At 40.7% G+C, this 18,084-nt stretch overlaps 1 protein-coding gene across 2 annotated transcripts in view; it reads right to left on the bottom strand.

Annotated features, from left to right (window-relative positions):
* The window catches only part of GRAMD4 (GRAM domain containing 4), a 78,518-nt gene that overhangs the window by 18,920 nt on the left and 41,514 nt on the right, over positions 1-18,084 (bottom strand). For both annotated transcript variants that reach the window (XM_075145993.1, XM_075146001.1), the window contains exons 4-7: positions 11,434-11,554; positions 3,395-3,456; positions 1,278-1,410; positions 768-793 (exon numbers count right to left, since the gene is read on the bottom strand). In XM_075145993.1, coding sequence (XP_075002094.1) covers positions 768-793; positions 1,278-1,410; positions 3,395-3,456; positions 11,434-11,554 — 342 coding nt within the window. The remainder of the gene's footprint in view (positions 1-767; positions 794-1,277; positions 1,411-3,394; positions 3,457-11,433; positions 11,555-18,084) is intronic.

Genomic DNA, 18,084 nt, shown 5'->3' with positions numbered 1-18,084 from the left:
CTAGTGGAAGTTAAGAATCACTCAAAGCTTAAGCTTAATACTGCTTTTTTTTAAAGCTATCCTGAAGGCAATGCACGCCCACCACTGAGAACAGGTCACAAGTATTCTCCCAAATGAAACTAGAATGAATACCAGTATTAGAATAAGAAGAACAAAACTGACCTTATATGGAGATTACAGACCCTTATTTCAACTTCACTTCCCCCCTACAATTTGGAGCACAAATCAGCCATTTTTTTTTTTTCAGGTTAGCAATTCTTTGCTGCACAGAACTTTTGGAGGGCTTAACTACTTTGTCTAACCTGCCATCTTGCATTCTCCACCTTCCAAAACAATTTATCAGCTATCCAAGAGAAAGAAATGCAAGACACGCTGAGGATATGCATCGTCCAACCCCTCCTTCTTTGAAAGCATATAGCCTAGCAAGTGAACTACAAGTAGCTCAGGCATAAGTGTCTGAACACTATTACTTTTACCATTCCACAAATACTCTGTTCTCATTCATTACATGTTTACACATTTTAATTCACAGTACATTTTTAGTTCAGAGATACCCTATGTAATTCAAGATTAAAGGCAAGCTTCTACCACTGCTCCTCTAAGTTACTTTGCACTCCAAACACTAATTCAGGATTTCAGAATAATTTCTGCCTATGAACTGGCAGAAGTATTTCAAAACACTGTATTTTAAAATGCAGCAATCCTCCCAACAGGGTTACTAAGAACTATTTTTACTTCCAGAAAATAAAATATTGCTAAGTACTTACTTAATCTTCTCATATTTTCAGTCAACCTGAAAAATAATGGATAAAAGCAACTTGTTAAATAGGCAAGTAGTGCACAGTTGTGTGCATTTGGTCCCTGAAACATTGCTCACCGTTATAAATTAGATGTTTGTGCATAAAGCTTCGTTCTTGCCTGTTATGAAATGTGTTTCTAGTAACTAATACAGCCTACCTTGCATCATATCAAAAATTGAAATGTAAAAGCTCTCCAGCCTAACTATGTCTTTCTCCACGGTTTTCAAGAGGCATATGATGGAACCTGGTAAATAATATAACTCTTATTCTACCTCAGACAGCAGATAAACTTCAAATTTCATGTTTTGGCCAAAGCATTCACAAACCTTTTGAGATGGTTCTGTACTTTCAGTTTTATTAGTTGTTAGGCAAACACTTGCTTAAACCATGTAAAAGGTTGTAAAAACAAGACAAGAGGGGAAAAAAAGCAACTTGTAAAGAAGCCAACAACTTCTCACAATCACGTTAGAGATTTACCTTCTAGCACTAAGTGGCTCTTCTGTTTCCACTGTATTCTCTTCTGGCTGAAATCTGAAGTCCTCAACATACTCCCCAAATTTGTCACAAAACCACTTCTGGAGTCTTGAACAGACTGTGTGACTACGCTTATCTATAAAAAAGAAGCACTAAGTATCAGGATAATACTAGAAGACATGTTCATACAAAGCCTGCCTCTGTTCCCACACACCAGGCTTTGCTGGGAAGCAGACTTTGTACAGCTTTCCTGTCCTACACCAACACTCTTCACGGAAACTCACTACGCATTTACTTCTGCCATTGCACAGGAACCCTGACTGCCCTAAGCTGGTAAAACAGGACTAAAGGTGACTCCTGCTTTGCTCTAAGTACAGCACATGGAAGCATCTTATTACCAGAAGTAGAGAGATTACTTAAACATCCTAACAAACAAGAATTTTTAGCGAACACTGTAAAAACATTTTCTGGTTAAGAGGTTCCTGTAAACAAAAGACTGACGTAAATCTCAGCGCTCCTATTGTGCTGAAGGGTCACCTCCAGAAAAGCAAGCGTAAAGCAAACACTCCTAAGCAGAGAGCAGGACAACCACCTTGCAGCCACATGAATTTGACAGGAAAGGGAGGTGCAAACTTAAGCAAGATTCTGCAAGAGGTGTTTTTACTACCACTTTCCAATCATTTATAGGCTGTAAAGGTTTTGTGTGTGTTGTGTGTGCGCGCACGCGCGCGTGTGTGTGTATATATAAACGTGCACTTTCTTTTTTCCAAAGCCAGGCTAGAGAAATTATACTGTATATGTCACTTTCTATATATGGAATATATAGTCATAATACTGCCTGGAAAGTCTCATATGGCAAAGTAATGAAGCAATGCACACTTTCTGTATGTCAGTTTCAGTGGAAAAATTTAACATAAATATATAAGTATATGGAAATAACATAAGGGTAAAAGCCTTAAGGCAGTGCAGGTGAGAACAAAACAATCACCTTTTGCTTTACCTATAACTCAGAAAATCACTGTCTAGAAGGAATAGACTGACTGTTCTTTGGAAAGGTAGGTCAATACAGCACTGTCACAAAGAGGACACTCATCACAACTATTCCAGGACCAAACTTAGTACAGAACTCCATAAAATTCAGATATGATTAAACAGAAGCATGAAAGATTAATCAGCCAACTACAATAGCCAAAATGGTGCTTTTAAGCATGTGAGAAAAAGCAACAGGGGCTCAGAAAATAGAATCAAACTATTTATTAATGAATGGCAGTGATTCCTAAAAAAACAAAGAATTTAGTGGCATTTTACAGCTGAGACAAAACTTATATTTGAAAATAAAAAAATATGAAGTAGCTTCCCACATGCTAATACTTCAGATAGTACTGAGAAAGAAATTTTGAACATACAAGACAGAAAAATATGTCAGGTTGTAGTTCACTTAACAGAAAGTATTGACATTATGGGAGAACAGGCGGAGCAACTTCAAATTTAATCCGCAGATTTAAAAGCCTAAGTGGTTGTCTCAATGAAGAGGTATGGGGAGGAAAGCTTAAGTGTACTGAAAGATTGAGGCCTGTTGCCTTAGTTCTTTCAGAAATCACTGTATTATTGAATTCATGATAAGCCGCAGCTTGAGAAATGTAGACTGTGGAGATGTCCAAAATAATTAGTAACTCTTAAACTTATTCATCTCCAGAATGTCTTTTCTTTTAAAAAAAGGAAGAAGTAATATGGTTAATGGCATAAAAAAGCTTTTGCAGTTGAGAACAAAATAGAACATCTTTTCTATGTATTACACCTGTTTTCTGGTAAGTCAAGGATCAGCAAGGCATGCAAGAATGATGAAGGCAACAGGTTTCATTACATTCCTAAAGGCTTTACAATACAAAATAAATCAATTCCTTGCTCAGGTGTGCAAAGTCAACTACAAAAAGTAAATGCAGAATCATGTACAGAGGGGTGAGAAGCCGCTCAAATGGTCTTTCATATTCGGCTTCTTCAGAAGCTTGCTTAAGGATCCAGCAAGTTTTTCAGCAAGGTTTGATCTTCCAAAGATCAAACAGAAGGGGTAAAAAAATCCAACTGAATCAAACTTCTAGTAGAGATCTGACCAAGATTACCTGTTCCATTGGCTTGTGTCTGTGGCTTTGCAGGTTGCTGAGCTGCAGGCACCTCTTCCGTCCTACAAAGAAAACGCAAACAATGTGAAATGCTACAGATGAAGAATTTTTTCCCCTTTTAGGTAAAGGAAGCACTGGAACCTCCACGGTTTCCATAGCTGAGATAATACAACCACGACAAGAGAAAACCAAACTTATGCCCTTTCGCAAGATTCAAAACACTCATTGCACATTGCACTTAGGATCCAGGGAAATACCATCCACTGGAAGGAGAAGTGTGGTTTAGCCATTTCCTGTCACCGACAGCTCAATTTCATCTTACGACTACTAAATAATTTAGTATCAGATTTGTTGCATTACTTATGCCTTTGTGTTCTATATTTACTGCAATGCCTGCCAGGAAAGCTCTTCAGAGCCCCGTCTTTTCCCACAGTAATAAATGCAAACGGATTCCATATTGCAAGCTGACACAGTACTAGAACAAAACCACAGTTTAATGCATGAACCTTGAATTCTGCCATCATCACTAGAGTCATCTTCACAATGAGAGGAACAGGTGTCAAGTATTATTTAAAATGTTATGTTGTAAGCTCTTGAAATGCACAGATACCAAGCAATTTTAAAAATATCTTTTTAAAAACTTGCAAAATTTAAATAATGGTCTGAAAAACGGAGAGAAAAATGTTCTAAAAATGTATGGCAAGTAGCAGGCATTATTGGTCTCGTATTTCAAAACGAGTCAAGAATAATATTCTCATCCATTAAAAGTGAACAGATTTTGGAAAACACAAATGCTTTTGCCATTCTACATGTGTGCAAGGCTTCAAATTACATTTGCACTATCCACAGCCTCCAGCTGCCAACCTGTCTTGAGAACACTTCAGGCTTCAGTCCAGAAGTCTTCAGCCATCCATGTAGATATCTCTAATGAAGCAGCAGCTTTGACAACATAACACCAGCCACAGCAAGCTTTACTTGACAGGGAGTTGTATGATTGAAAAGATCACTGCTTGAAACAAAAACATGTCGGTCGTGCGATTTCATTATCACTCATTTATCAGACCATATAGGTGCTTTCAAATGTTCCCTTCATCTTTCGCTCCTCAGGAAGGGAACCAAGTGGGACACTGGTCGGCAAATGGAGAGTGGGAAGAGGGATCCCACTGTACTGGGCAGGTTGCAGCAATATAGATGGATATATAGTTCTCTTTCTTGATGTTCCTCTAGAAAGTACATCAGGGAAGGATCTCGCTGTACTGTCTGCACACGGAAAAGGCCATTACAAATTTGTGCAGTCTGAACAAGTATGACAGAGAAACTGCAGGACTAATTACCTCCCTTCCTTCCTAAGCACTCCCCATAGTTAATGAGATTTCCACATCCTCATTCATTCCTAAAAGGAACATTTAGAAATAATTTACTGATTTAAAATTATAACTGGACATCTATCAGTGTGCAGTAGCTGAATTCAATGGTTTCTGCTTTCAAAGCCACTTGTTTTCACATCTCTTCAGGACTTTTCTGTATTCGCAGCAAGTCGTCTTTTCAAAAGCCACCTGAAATTCCACCAGTTTATTTTTTCTAGCTAAACTTTAATTTTGGTTTCTGTGCTATTCTTCCTAAGTTTCTATACAAACCCGGGGTTCCCCACCTAAAACGTCCTCCTCTCCTTACTCTTTCCCCCACACCCTTGCATCGCCTCCATTTCCAGCTCTGTCTCTCTAAAGACAAACAGCAATTAACGTGATCAATTTTGCAGAAACTATTACATAACAGTGTCTTGTTATCCTCTATTAGCACATCAGACAGTTACACCATATAGGCAGGCATTTTCATCCTCAATCTGTCACTGCCACCGTGTTTCACTGAAGCTGAAGACACATTTTGGAAGAAAGGAGGTAGTCATTCACAAGCAGGTTCACACAGGCGGGACCCAGTTACTCAACCCGCTCCAGTCGTGTGAAGGCACTGAGGGGGTGTCACACCTGAATGGCTCCAGTGACAGCGCCGAGATGGGATCTCACCACCACCAGCTGTCAGAGCCTTCAGGCTGGGTCTTCCTTTGACATGCTGGGATATATTTTCAGAAGCAGCACAGCGTCATTACTCCCCATGTTTCTTGGGAAAAAATCCAGAAAACCGCATCAAGAAGCAGTTCTGGATAGCAGCCTCACTGGGCACCATCAGGAGCACATGATGGTTTGGCTTTGGTCCTTCTTGGTGCTTTTTTGTTTCTTTTTCTCTGGCAGTGTCTTACTTGCCATCTGCCTGTTACTCCTTCCCCATGAAGAACCTGACCTTTACGAATCATCAGGTTAATGACAGCTCATTACTGCACCTGTGAATCAGGTTATAATTAGCCACTTCAGACAGATTTGGGCCAGGAAGCTCAGAATTCATTGTTTTGGCTTGCACACCCACTGGGAAGCTCAATCCCAAAACCAGGTCATATTGAACCAGCCAGTACATCAAGACCACTGACGGAGGGGTGGTCCACTTTCCTACAGCTTCTGAACCACTCTTCATGCCAGACATCAGTTAAAAGGCTGGAAAACACAAACAGTCCCCAGAACAACACAAAGGGTTATGTTTCTACGCGGGCCTTCCTAACTGCAGTCTGCACCAAAGAAAACAAGCTGCATGAATTCCTCTGGGACCACGCTTGGACCCATTTAAAAGCACAGGCTCTTAAAACTGATAAGAGCAACTACAGCCAATGGAAAAGACAAACACAAATGTGCCAATTTTTCTTTTTTTTTATATAAACTGAAGTCAGGGAAGCATGACTGTTAGAGCTGTTCATGACTCGTAGACATGTAGCATTCAAAAATGACCAGCACACACTGATGCAACGTCCACTCGATGCTGCCCCACAGAATAGCACCAAGGATTATTTTTGTAGCTGCAAGTATGACACAAAAGTTAAAGGAGCCTTGACACTGAAGGCCATTTACCTTAACTAAACATTTTGGTTTTGTGCATCTTTGGCCTTGAACACAGCTGCGAGTTGAGGCATGTGTGAATCCACACTCTCCCCAACAACCGTGTGAAGACCGGACTCGCTGCACACAACAGGTCCAGTCGCTGCCGGGATGTTCTCAGACGTATTAAAAGCAACAGGCTGACTCTTGAGTACTGAGTTCACAAGCAACCCATCATCATTCTTTTGACAGCTGTTGTGGAAGACAGCCAAGGCTGTTATATCTTCCTTTGTGCTCAAGCAACGTGAATGTGTATGCACTTCCATCAAAAGCGCCTTACAACCTCAGAAATGCAAAAATACGCATAAAGGAGGTATTTTCACAGCCTAGTTTAAAGGCTAATCATTCCAGTATACATGGCTTCTTAGCCTAAGCAGCCATCACAAAACTGAGTTAAAACATTTTCATGTGTTTTGCATCTCCTTCCTATTAAAATACACCAACCATTTCAGAAGCCTTTGTCCTCCTCACCGGATACTCCCACATTTTACATGGCTAGTGTCCTAAACCGGTAGTTTCAGAAACAAAAGAAAAGGTTTCAGAAGAAATATCATCAACCCAAAATTGTACAAGAGCTAAATGTTCATGGGCAGGAAAAAAAACTCTTGACGGAAGCTACTTTACAAGCAGCAGCCTGTCACCAAATCTACTAAGTTAAAAACAAAGGCATGCACAAAGTTCAGCCAACTGGGTGTGTCAGCAATCCCGTATGTATGTCAGCAATCCCGGCACGGCAGCCGGGCGAGAAACTTTTTCTCAAGTTCTTGCTACCTGCGTGGAGTTCCAGCTTGACAGGGATCCTTCCAAGAGGGAATGCTTCCAGCCTCCAGAGCAATCTCAAGCTGAGGCATCTTCTCAACAGACAAATTCAGCTACGCTAAATCGCATGTGTGGAAGACGACGTCATTTATCAAGAGGCCAGAAAGAGTTAACCAAGATAAGTGGTACAGAAGGAATAGTGGCTTATGCAGAAACATTGCCTATTTTCTCCTCTTAAAAATAGCTCACAATGATACTAATAAAAAGGTTTGCATAAGTCACAGCTTGTTGGTAGGTGTTGTTGCAAAACTTCTTTTTTTGTTAATTTTTTTTCTTTTCTGTGTGATTGAACTAGCTCACAATTTGTAAAGTAAGGTAGCAACAGCCCACAATTTACACCAAATAAGCAATGCTCACACAGACTATTCCAAATTATTTATGCATTGTTCCACTAGCACAATGTCATGAGCTTCAGCTGTTGTACCAAATGCTGGGCTGTCCCAAAGTGCGTCTATGAAAACTTCAGCTGAGGCCACCATGTTTCTGAATACTCAGACATACAGACAATGAACACCATGACAAACAAAACCACTAAGTATCCTCTTCTTCCACTCCTCTCTCTTGCCTGTGAACAATTCAATGAAAGAAGCCGAGGTTCTTCACTAAAAAAAACACAAATAATAAAAAAACCTAGATTATTGGCTCATTGTTTTCTCCTTGCTGAACACTTTGCAGCATGTATTTATATAGCTACATGTATTGATCTACTTCACAAATACAACTATTAAAATAATTCCTCCCTTCTTATATCGCAGCATGATTTGGTCTTTATTAGTAGTTCACTTCTCTAAGCAAAAAGGAGAGTACATGCAAACATGTTTATATGCATGTCTATTTAAAGATCATATGAAAAACTAGCTAACTGAGAAGCAGGGCAAATTTGGTTTTGTTGACATAAGCAGAGATGACTTTCTGCGGTAACTCCACAGTTTCCATCAGGTGTAAATTTGGCCTATTATGTATTTGACTGTGTCAGCCAACACTTCGCTTGTAGTCCTAATAAAAGTATTTTAAAACGTCTACAGCAAAGCGCAAAAAGATAAAAAGCAGTGAAAAAGAATTTCACACAATGGAGCACAAATTAAGGAAAAGCCATAGGCAACCTGATTTTTCTTCTTCTGGGTAGAAACTGGGAAAGTCTTCAAAGTCTTTTTTTGTTGTCATCTTACATATACCTGACTGTCCCAAAAAGGTTGGAATATTAGCAAGATTAGTTAGAAAAAGACTCGGATAAAGGGGATAATTGGCTGAATGTAATCCCCAAGTGCAATACCCAAGCTAAAAGGGCTAGTGTAATCCTTAGGATATTTAAATGGGAATACAGCGTTGAAGCAGACAGGTCATGCTACCTTAATTTAGCAATGGCACACCTGCTAGAGATTTGCTGTTTTCCACAACCCAACAAGACACAGATGTTGACACTAATATTGATAAACAAAGACTTTCAAACTCTTTTTTCCGTAAAACACATGTGCTCATAAGGCGCAGTGAGCCATATCAGACCCTGGGCCATCCTCATTACTCTGAAATAGGGCAGGAGGATGGGCACCTTCCTGCAGAGGAAGGCGGCTCCTCATCCTTCTCCAGGACTCCCAGCAACGATGGGATCACTCTCCGCCTTCTCTGGCACGTGACCTAAAGCCCAGGCATATCTGCTCTCGGGAGAAAGCCTAAAGGCCTACACCAGCATTAATGGTATAACCTGTTCTGTGCTCAAAGACAAGCATGTGGAATTTGCACCTCAAATGACTTCTTCAAGGCAGCAAATCAGAGACAAAAGGTATCCTGAAGCGTCAGCTTTATCTACCAATACCAGAAAACAATACTCTTTGCTTTGTACTGCTGTTATGGAGCTAACAGGTACTCGCAGCACGGGGACGGGTCCAAGTCTGTCCTCTTCCACTGTCCCCAGTAGCCCACTCAACCAGGCAACATCAGTCTAGACACAAAATAGAAGTTACATGTGCATACAGCCAGGCGAACCAGCATAGGCAATAAAAATGCACTGCCACTTCCCAGCTGTAAGAGCAACTGTAAAACATCGCCAAAAAAAAACCCAGATCAGAGTTGTCCAGATCACCTTCCCAGTGCATGGTCACGGGGCTAGCTTGGGAACAAGACTCCTGCACAAGGACCTCACAGAGCCCCTTCCAAGCGTGCAACTTGGCAGCTCAGGTCAAGACTGCACATGGACCGACCTTGCACGGAACCAGTGATTTTGGAAAAGCATCAGTGTGAAACATCAGCCAAAAAAACCCCACTGTACCGGGTACTGAGGATAAGAGGAAAGGCCTAATTTATCTTCTATATAAGGCCTTGGCAAACCCAGTTTGAATACTGCATGAACTCAGCCTCTTCGTCTTAAGACACAGCAGTTAAAGAATGGCAACTGAAGCGATGAAAGGGATGGAGTACTCTTAAGGAGACACTGGAAAAGGTGGAATTCTTCAGTCTGGAGAGGAGAAGAGTAAGAGAGAAAAGGACTGATCAAGGGTGGTAAATAAGCTAAATGCTGAACAGTTATTTACCAAATCTCACAATTCCGTAACTATGGGATACTTCTTGAAACCACTAAGAAATCTGTTAAAAAGGAAAGAAAATAAATTGCTGCTTTAGAGTCAAGAGTGGACTTCTGTAACATATTGCCTCTGTAGCTTCCAGTGGTAGACACTCCAGCACTTTCAAGAGTGGGTTAAATAAATTCATGGATAACAGGTCTGCAAACAGATACTGAAGTGAAAAGGCAGCAATGTACCTTCTAATACCCCTAAATACAGTGTTTGTGGATGCTCATTAGGAGCGGCTGAAGGAACTGGGGTTGTTTAGCCTGGAGAAGAGGAGGCTGAGGGGAGACCTCATCGCGCTCTACAACTACCTGAAAGGAGGTTGCAGCGAGGTGGGTGTCAGTTTCTTTTCCCAAGAAACAAGTGATAGGACAAGAAGAAATGGCCTCAAGTTGCGCCAGGGGAGGTTTAGATTGGGTATTAGAAAAAATTTCTTCACCGAAAGGGTTATCAAGCATTGGAACAGGCTGCCCAGGGAAGTGGTTGAGTCACCATCCCTGGAGGTATTTAAAAGACATGCAGATGTGGTGCTTAGGGACATGACTTAATGGTGGACTTGGCAGTGTTAGGTTTACGGTTGGACTCGATGATCTTAAAGGTCTTTTCCAACCTAAATGATTCTATGATTCTATAGGAGTAGGAGGTAAACAGACCACAGAAAGCAACTAGGCTCACATGTTTCCTATTTCCATTGCTACAGTATACCAGTGGAGGTGGACTGCTGGCCTGACCAGAAAGGTCAGGATGAGTACAGAAGGAAGCAGCAGGCTGGGAAGAGTTTGTATGGCATTGGGAAACCCCATATCCAAGCAAAAAGTTTTGCCTGTTTGTTCTTGCTTGTCACCTCTAAGTAACTGTCAGTACTTATCACATGCGATTACCAACTTCAGCCTGCACTATCTCCTAGTGACAGTAGTTGATGGGGAACCACAGATCCTACTGCTCAGTAAGATAACACAGGCAGCTACGTATACAAGTGGTCTAGACCAACAAGGCCACCAAGCAGCTGCTATGGTCTTAAGATCCAAAGTCCACGCAGCTAGGCAGACTAAGGAGAGACAACATCAAATGTGATGCTTTGCATCATCGAGGTGGGTGTCTTCAAGGCTGAAAGGACTTAGGGGTATAGGGAGGCATGTTTCCATTTGTCCCTGCAATGGCAAGGAAGGCTCAAACTCCAGTCATTCCCACACATTTAGGGTTGTGCTGTGGTACTGGGATGTCCTTGCTGTTGCTAGAACAGAAGTAACAAGGACTGGACAGTCTGGAGATGACACAGGTGTTGAAAAGGCAAAGCATATGCAATGGCATTGCAAAGGGTCTGGCATTCAGTAGCACACAGTGCACGCTGATAGCTCCAGGTAGGTGAGATCCCAGAGGGAGGGCACCAGGGAAGGTGAAATGAATATCCCAACTAGACAAGCTTCAGGGCACCTCTGTAGTAGGGCAGTATGTATGGTCAAGTAATTCAGGTGTATGTGGGTGTACAAGATGTACTTTTACAGGAAAACATAGACAGCTTCTCTCTCTCCGAGCTACTAATTTATTTTAAGAAAGCCTAGGCTGGAAATGGATGCTTTCACCAGAGCTCCTCAGAGACGGTCAGAGATCTCAAGTGGCTTTCAGCTTTACAATGAAGATATTTATCTTACCTTGCTTTAGATATTTCTCTTACCTTGCTTTAAGTACTTCATTGACTTTTTGTTCTAGTTCTAATCTCCTCTGCCGTTCCTTTTCTAGCTCCTGCCTTAACGTTTCAGCATTTGTTTCTTCTCTCAGCTTCCTGAGCTCCTCCTCTGTTAATTAAGGGAGAAGAAAAAGATTTAGTTACCCTGAAGTATTTCCATAAGAAAATTAAAACCTAATTATGACAGATTAGGTGGGGTTTTTATATCTCTGCTATACCAAATATATTCACCAGAAAAAACAAGTAATCAAGGGCTAGAAAGACTTCATAAAAAGCACACAGCTATATCATGTAGAAAATGTTGAGTTACAGCAAGGAAAAAAAAACTTTAAAGTTTTCTTTTCAAGATGCAATGTATCAAAAATAAGCCCTTGGTACAAAGCTACCTTTATCTAAATACAACGTGATGTACCCTTCACTCCCCAAAGAAATAATCAGCAGGAAAGGCTGTCTATTGCTAAGTCCAGTGGTCATAACAAGAAAAAAAAAAAAGTATCCGTTTTCTTCCCCCATGTCTATGAATAGAAAAAACCCATAAAGTTATGTGACACCATGTAATCCCCTATCCATCAGTTTCTGGCACCCCTGTATTTTTACATAAGTCAGATGGCCCCATTATGGACCCAAGTATCTTACAGTTTTAAGAAGGGGTTATGAGACGAGGAACTAAGTTCAGATTTTTACCCTTTTCCAAGGTTACAGTGTGCCCTACTAACTTCCATGTAATAATTTATATATAAATATATATACACACACACATATAGTTACTTATACAAACACATACACACACTCTCACAACTTTTTTCATGAGAACTCAGTATCAACTATGCATAAGGCTATTTTGTGGCTAATCAGCCTTGGTTTTTTGTCACTGGCAGTATCCTTGTTTATGATCTTATTTTACTCTGGAGCTACAACAGCGTCACTATCACTGATCGCTTTTCCCAGATAGGTATACAAAAGACATGAAAAAAGAAGATTGGGAACGTCTTTTTTTTTTTTTTCTTTTTAAACAAAAAAATTACTCTACATTTTGGTCTCTGGGCTGTTTTTTAAGCTCGATCTCGACAATAAATAGTAGAACAGCAGGTGTATTTCAAGCTTAAAGCAAACCAGAACAGAAAATACTTGCTAATTCCACTATCAACACAGACACAGGGGTTCAAACTTTACGTCATTTTACAAGATTCGTATATTATGTTCTACCCTCCAGCAACCTCTTCTGTTTCTTTTCACATATTGCCTTGTAAATCTTTGATAATCAGATAATTTTGATTGATGCCAATCATTATATGTTGTGAGGATGTCTGAAGCCCTCGTACAAATACTCAGAAGAACTGATAAACTCTCCCCGCTCTGCAGGAGGCCCCTGTGCAGTACCTCCGATCATTTTATCCGCTGTGCAAGTTAGGTGGTGGTAGTCCTGCAGCACTAAGAGGTTTAGAGCACAGAATTAGGAGAGACGGGAAAAAGATACATGAATCAAGAGAACAGAACAACGTGACGGCTTCCGCCATGAGGCTACAGGTTGAACTCCACCAAACTGAAAGGAGTGCTGTCATGTCACCACCGATGCTTTGTTAGTGACCCCAGAAAGAAGAGCTGGAGCACAGAAACCAAGTTATCCTACAGGAACTAAAACCGAAATCTATTCCCAAGGGTAGGGTAGGGAACTTTCACTGTTGCAGCAGGTATTGTCTCTTCTGTAAATAAATGGAAAGATATGGATACAAGGGCATACCTATACATGGAGCTGTTCCTAATTATGCGTCCACAAGAAATTTTAAATCCAACAAGAAAACTACTTTTATAATTAGCTTACCCTACTTTCAAGGGCTCGCCCTGTTCCAGAACAAGAGCGAGCACACAGCTAAGGGGAAACATCTGTTGCACTTCAAATACACTGGAGCTTGTGCAATATCATGAAGATATCAGAAAAAGTTCCAAAGCTTGATAGGGATGTTATCTTCTCACGACCATTAAAGGGAAAAAATTCTTCATTAAGCACTTTTTTTTTTAAAGAGGAAGTGACTATGCATTGTGTGTACATAAGAAAACCACAAGTAGTGTAAATTAACCTCAATGCCCTTGAAAGTCTACTTAGATCTTCCAGCTTCCTTAATTCCAGTTGTTCTGATTGTGCTACATCTTGTTCTATGAAAAACAAAACAAAACCCCCAGAAACTTGACCACTAGGAGAACAAGCAGTGCCAGAGATGCAGAATTTCTTTATGCAAAGAGGCAGAGTTAAAGGTTACACGACGAACAAGGTAGAGCTCCTATAAAATAAAACAAAAAATACAGCACCTCATCATTAAGGATTGGCACAGCTTTTACATTTCATGGCATTTCCTAACTTTCAAGTACATAACTTTGCAATTCAAATCCACCCCACTACAACTGCTCTGGCCCCTCCAACTCTTTAAAGCAGCGTTTGTTGCTGCTTTGGCAGCAGTGTGGTCTGGCATTGTAAAACCTCTGTGTTTGTATTTGGTTAAATACTTTATGTTTGCCAAGCAACAGAAACCACAGAGGAAGAGGGGAGGGGGGGAGTGTTCTTCCTTGCTCTCTCCCCTGAAATGATCTACAATTTGGGCAAGCTGCATTGAACTTACAGAGGACATTTCTCCAGCCCTGAGGGGTCCTCCTGCAGAACGAGTGAAGTGGGCTACAAAGAGCAGAGGTCACGGACCCTTGAGAAGAGCCTGTAAGAACATTTTGCCATGGTATCTACCTACTGAGCTTTACAGATGAGTATCCTCCTTGATGATGAGAACAGAGTGCTCTTTGGATTTCATCTTCAGTCAAGATTCAAACACCTTCCCCCCTCCATACCCACATAAAAGGTCAAGCTTCAGGTCCAAGATTAATCAACTTCCACAATTTCCCTCCCAGGTATATCAGTCTCAGCTCCCTATCTCCCGCGGAACAAGAAACTTCAAAATATTACAAAGAGGCTCAGTGCATGTCTTAATTGGACGTGCAGGTGATGTGAGCAGCCATAAAGGTGACCTGGTTAGAAGGGAAAAATTACTGAACAGAAGAAAACGTCTGCTGACATGCTGACAGAGAAAACGCCTGCCAGCCTGGGAACTAGGCCTGGGAACCAGAAGCGTCCTTGAGCAGTGCAGCTGGCCCCTTAGAAGTACACAGTTGGGTACCTAGAAACCCGAGACATCCTGAGATACCATTGATAAGTGCAAAACCAAGGAACTGTAACGGCAACTTATCATCTGAAAAGGTGAAAAATAGTCTGGAAAAAGGGGAAAACATCCTGAGAAAGTAGGAATTGGTAACTGCCATTGGCTGTTATCTGCAAGAACAGGAGAACGTCTGGAAAAATAAAAATTGCCCTGAGAGAATAGAAAACATCAACATCTATTGGCTATTCCGAGTGAAAAATAGAAATTAACAGCATCATTGGCTGCTGAAGTGGTGGTGTCCTACACCTCCTTATTTCTCTATGATACAAAAATGACTTAATTTTTATCCAAAATGAAGCTTCTCTCTCTGAGAACTCCCTGTGCTGCACGTTCTTTTCCTTTCCTAAATGGGTTGACTCTCTGCACAAACTTTCTAAGAGATCTTGGACCCTTGCCGGGGAGGGTTTGGTTTGTCCTCCCCTCTGGGATGATTTTGCACCTTCTGAGATCTGTCTAATAAGCTTGATACTGGTATTATTGTGAACATACATATATATGTGCATATAAGTAATCTATCGTAAGTATTTCTGCTGCTATATTATTGATAAGTTTCCTTCACTACTGATAAGTTTGCAGTAACCTGTAATAATATACACCTACTTGGTTGTTGCCATACTATTGATTGCTGCCAATAATTTATAACAGCTTTATAAATATATGCATATATATTTTTTCATTCATATATATATTCACTTTATCAATCACAGGTATAGTTGCTAGTGGTCATTTTTGTGGTATTTGTAGAAATCTGTAATAAAGTAGAGAAATTTAGAGTAAAAAACCTCCGTGTCCTTGTATGTTACAAAATCCTACCAACCCACAGTCACAATCTCTATATGCCAGCAGGCTGGGTAACCCTTTAGGTCGTGACGGCAGGTGTGACCCTGAAAAAATGCTTTAGAATCTCTCTAACAAAGTCAACTTGTGTAGAAAAGCAGGACAATATCTGGATAATATTGCACTTTGAGAGAATGAGAGAAAAATGTGAGAAAAGACAACAATAGTGTTTCAACTACATTAACTTGCATATTATTGCACTGTAAACCCTAGGAGAGTTGACCCCGTAGGAAAGACCACCATCAGCAATGAAGCTCACAAGTTACCAAAAAACTGTACCCATTTCACGTTTTCTACAGCATTTTACCTTCTATTAGGCATAACACAACTGTTGCACCTGCACTCTAAGGATTTGATCACTTAAATTTAAAGACTTAACAATTCAAAAAGTTTAGTTGATACCATGTAATTGTAAAAGACAAGCTATCCAGTATTTCGTTGCATCATTGTATGTCATCAGCCACTAGAAGAACTGAAAAATTTCAGTTTGCCCCACAGAATACACAAGCTTGTAAGAAATGTTTTGATAAAAAGCTCTTAAATACGAAAGTATTTAGTTCAAGTGAGACTGAACAGCATCTGAGTAGTATTTAGAAAAGAAGGATGATACATCAGGCTGGGAAGACGTGGCAGCAGGTTGGATTTCTAATTCAATACTGCACGTGCAGTGAAGCAGATGTCTCCCTTAATAGAGGGATTGGAGGTGGATTAGGAAGTCTCCTAGTAGCTGTTTTGCATAACAGCATTCCTTCATAGGCCTGTAGGTATGCTGCAAAATCCCACCCTGGGACAAAGTGACAAAAAAAAAAAAAAAAATCTTTCAGAGCATAGCTAGAGCCTGCAGACCACTGTTTCTAGCCATCAAATCAGTTTAGTGTTAAATCTAAGGAGACAGAGTTAAAAACTAGAAATGCCAAAAAGCGTACATGCACTCTGTCATATTTACATGGGGAAACACCAGTACTTAACAAGACAGAAATAACCCTTCTACGTCTATGTTAATTATGGCAAATCTCCCTACAAGCCTTTGAACATTACCAGAGTTCAAGCATGTTGTTTAATTGGTACTAAATGCACTAAATCCAACCACACACTGTCAAACTGGATCTCGCCAGCCGCGCTGACGGAGACGGACATTGGGAGTTTTCTCCAGAGCAGGCAGCTTCTTGCCAGACTCCCAACTCCTACAGAAAACCAGTCCCAATGAAACCAACTATATGATATTACTAACGAGATGTTAGGAGTCTGAAAATATGTCTACTTTCATCATCATAGACACTGAAGAGCTTTTAGTCTTTATCTTAAACACGAGCAGCAAACGGCAGTGCTGTGAAAGACATGGAACGGCTCCACCACTTGTGATAAAGCAAAGACACACAAAGAACACTGTCTGACCAACAAGCAGTGATGGAGGAAGGACCCACAATAGAAATCCCTAACCTGTTTTTTTCCTGTTTACAGTTATTTTGTAATTCATATACTCCTCCGGAGGTCTCAGACTTTGTCTAACTCAGAGGTGGTTGTTTATGACAACTCAGGCACAAAGAGGTATCGCCATAGGTATTTTGTGAAGCAACGTTGAGGAGTCTAAGTGTCATATACGAATATTTAGCAGCTACATCAAGTGAAATGAAAGTTACTGAGCCCAGCATGCCGTCTGGCGGTGGTCAGGAAGAGGAACTCTTCCACCGGCACAAGAAGAGGGACTTGCGGCAGTACCCACCACCCACCTGCAGTGCAGGGACCTCCTCTGCCTGGGATGCTGCACGGTGCTAAGGAGTGGAAAGGCAGCCAGTGCTACAGCGTCACAGAGAGTACTACACAAAAACTACTCCCAATACATGGCGATTACAGTTTCCTCTTTCTAAGAGCACAGTTTAAGGTGCCAGTGAAAGCATTAGCTAGTTGGAAGGAACAGAGCCATCTACAAGCCCTGATTCACCTCCATAGCCTTTAGCAGTTAGTGTCATAGTGATATTCCCCACACCAAGAGTGAACTTCTGTCATATTTTTTGTATCGTTCAACAACTTATTTATTCAGTGGTGAGCAGTGCTAGGTGAGCAAAGAAACCCCTATATGGAAAAAATAAAATCAAGAATAAGTGCAAAAAAAAAAACCAAACCAAACCACCTCAAATCCAACACCTCACATGATCTACTAATATAGAGGGATCAAAATGCGTTTTTCACACATTCAGCTACACAACTAATCCTCAGTGAACTCTCATTCCTCCTTGCTCAAAAACTTCATTTCCTATTGTTCCAAAAGACTCGTCCTGAACTACTTTATCTTCAGCTGATCTTTGCTCAGCTACAACATAATGGTAATGTGCGTGTAAAAGAAAATAATGCTAAAAACATATGAAGATTTTTTTTTTAACCCAACCAGTCTATGGATGCAGATAAAAAGAAAGACATCCAACTGCTAATCAGATTAAGGGGGGGTGGGGGACCCAAAACAAAAACAAGTCAAAGAAGGAGAAGTGATGGAAGAACTATTCGGGCTTTTTTTGTATTTGAGAACACCTTGCTTTGTCAATTTAATGGTTTTCCCTTGTGGTCGGGCCTCTTGCTTGTTTGCATGAGTCTTTCATACAGA

Source organism: Calonectris borealis, chromosome 1 (assembly GCF_964195595.1).
Source record: "Calonectris borealis chromosome 1, bCalBor7.hap1.2, whole genome shotgun sequence".
NCBI classification, from domain to species: Eukaryota; Metazoa; Chordata; class Aves; order Procellariiformes; family Procellariidae; genus Calonectris; species Calonectris borealis.
Note: the sequence above shows the minus strand (reverse complement) of the source record. Positions and strands in the feature narration are given on the sequence as shown.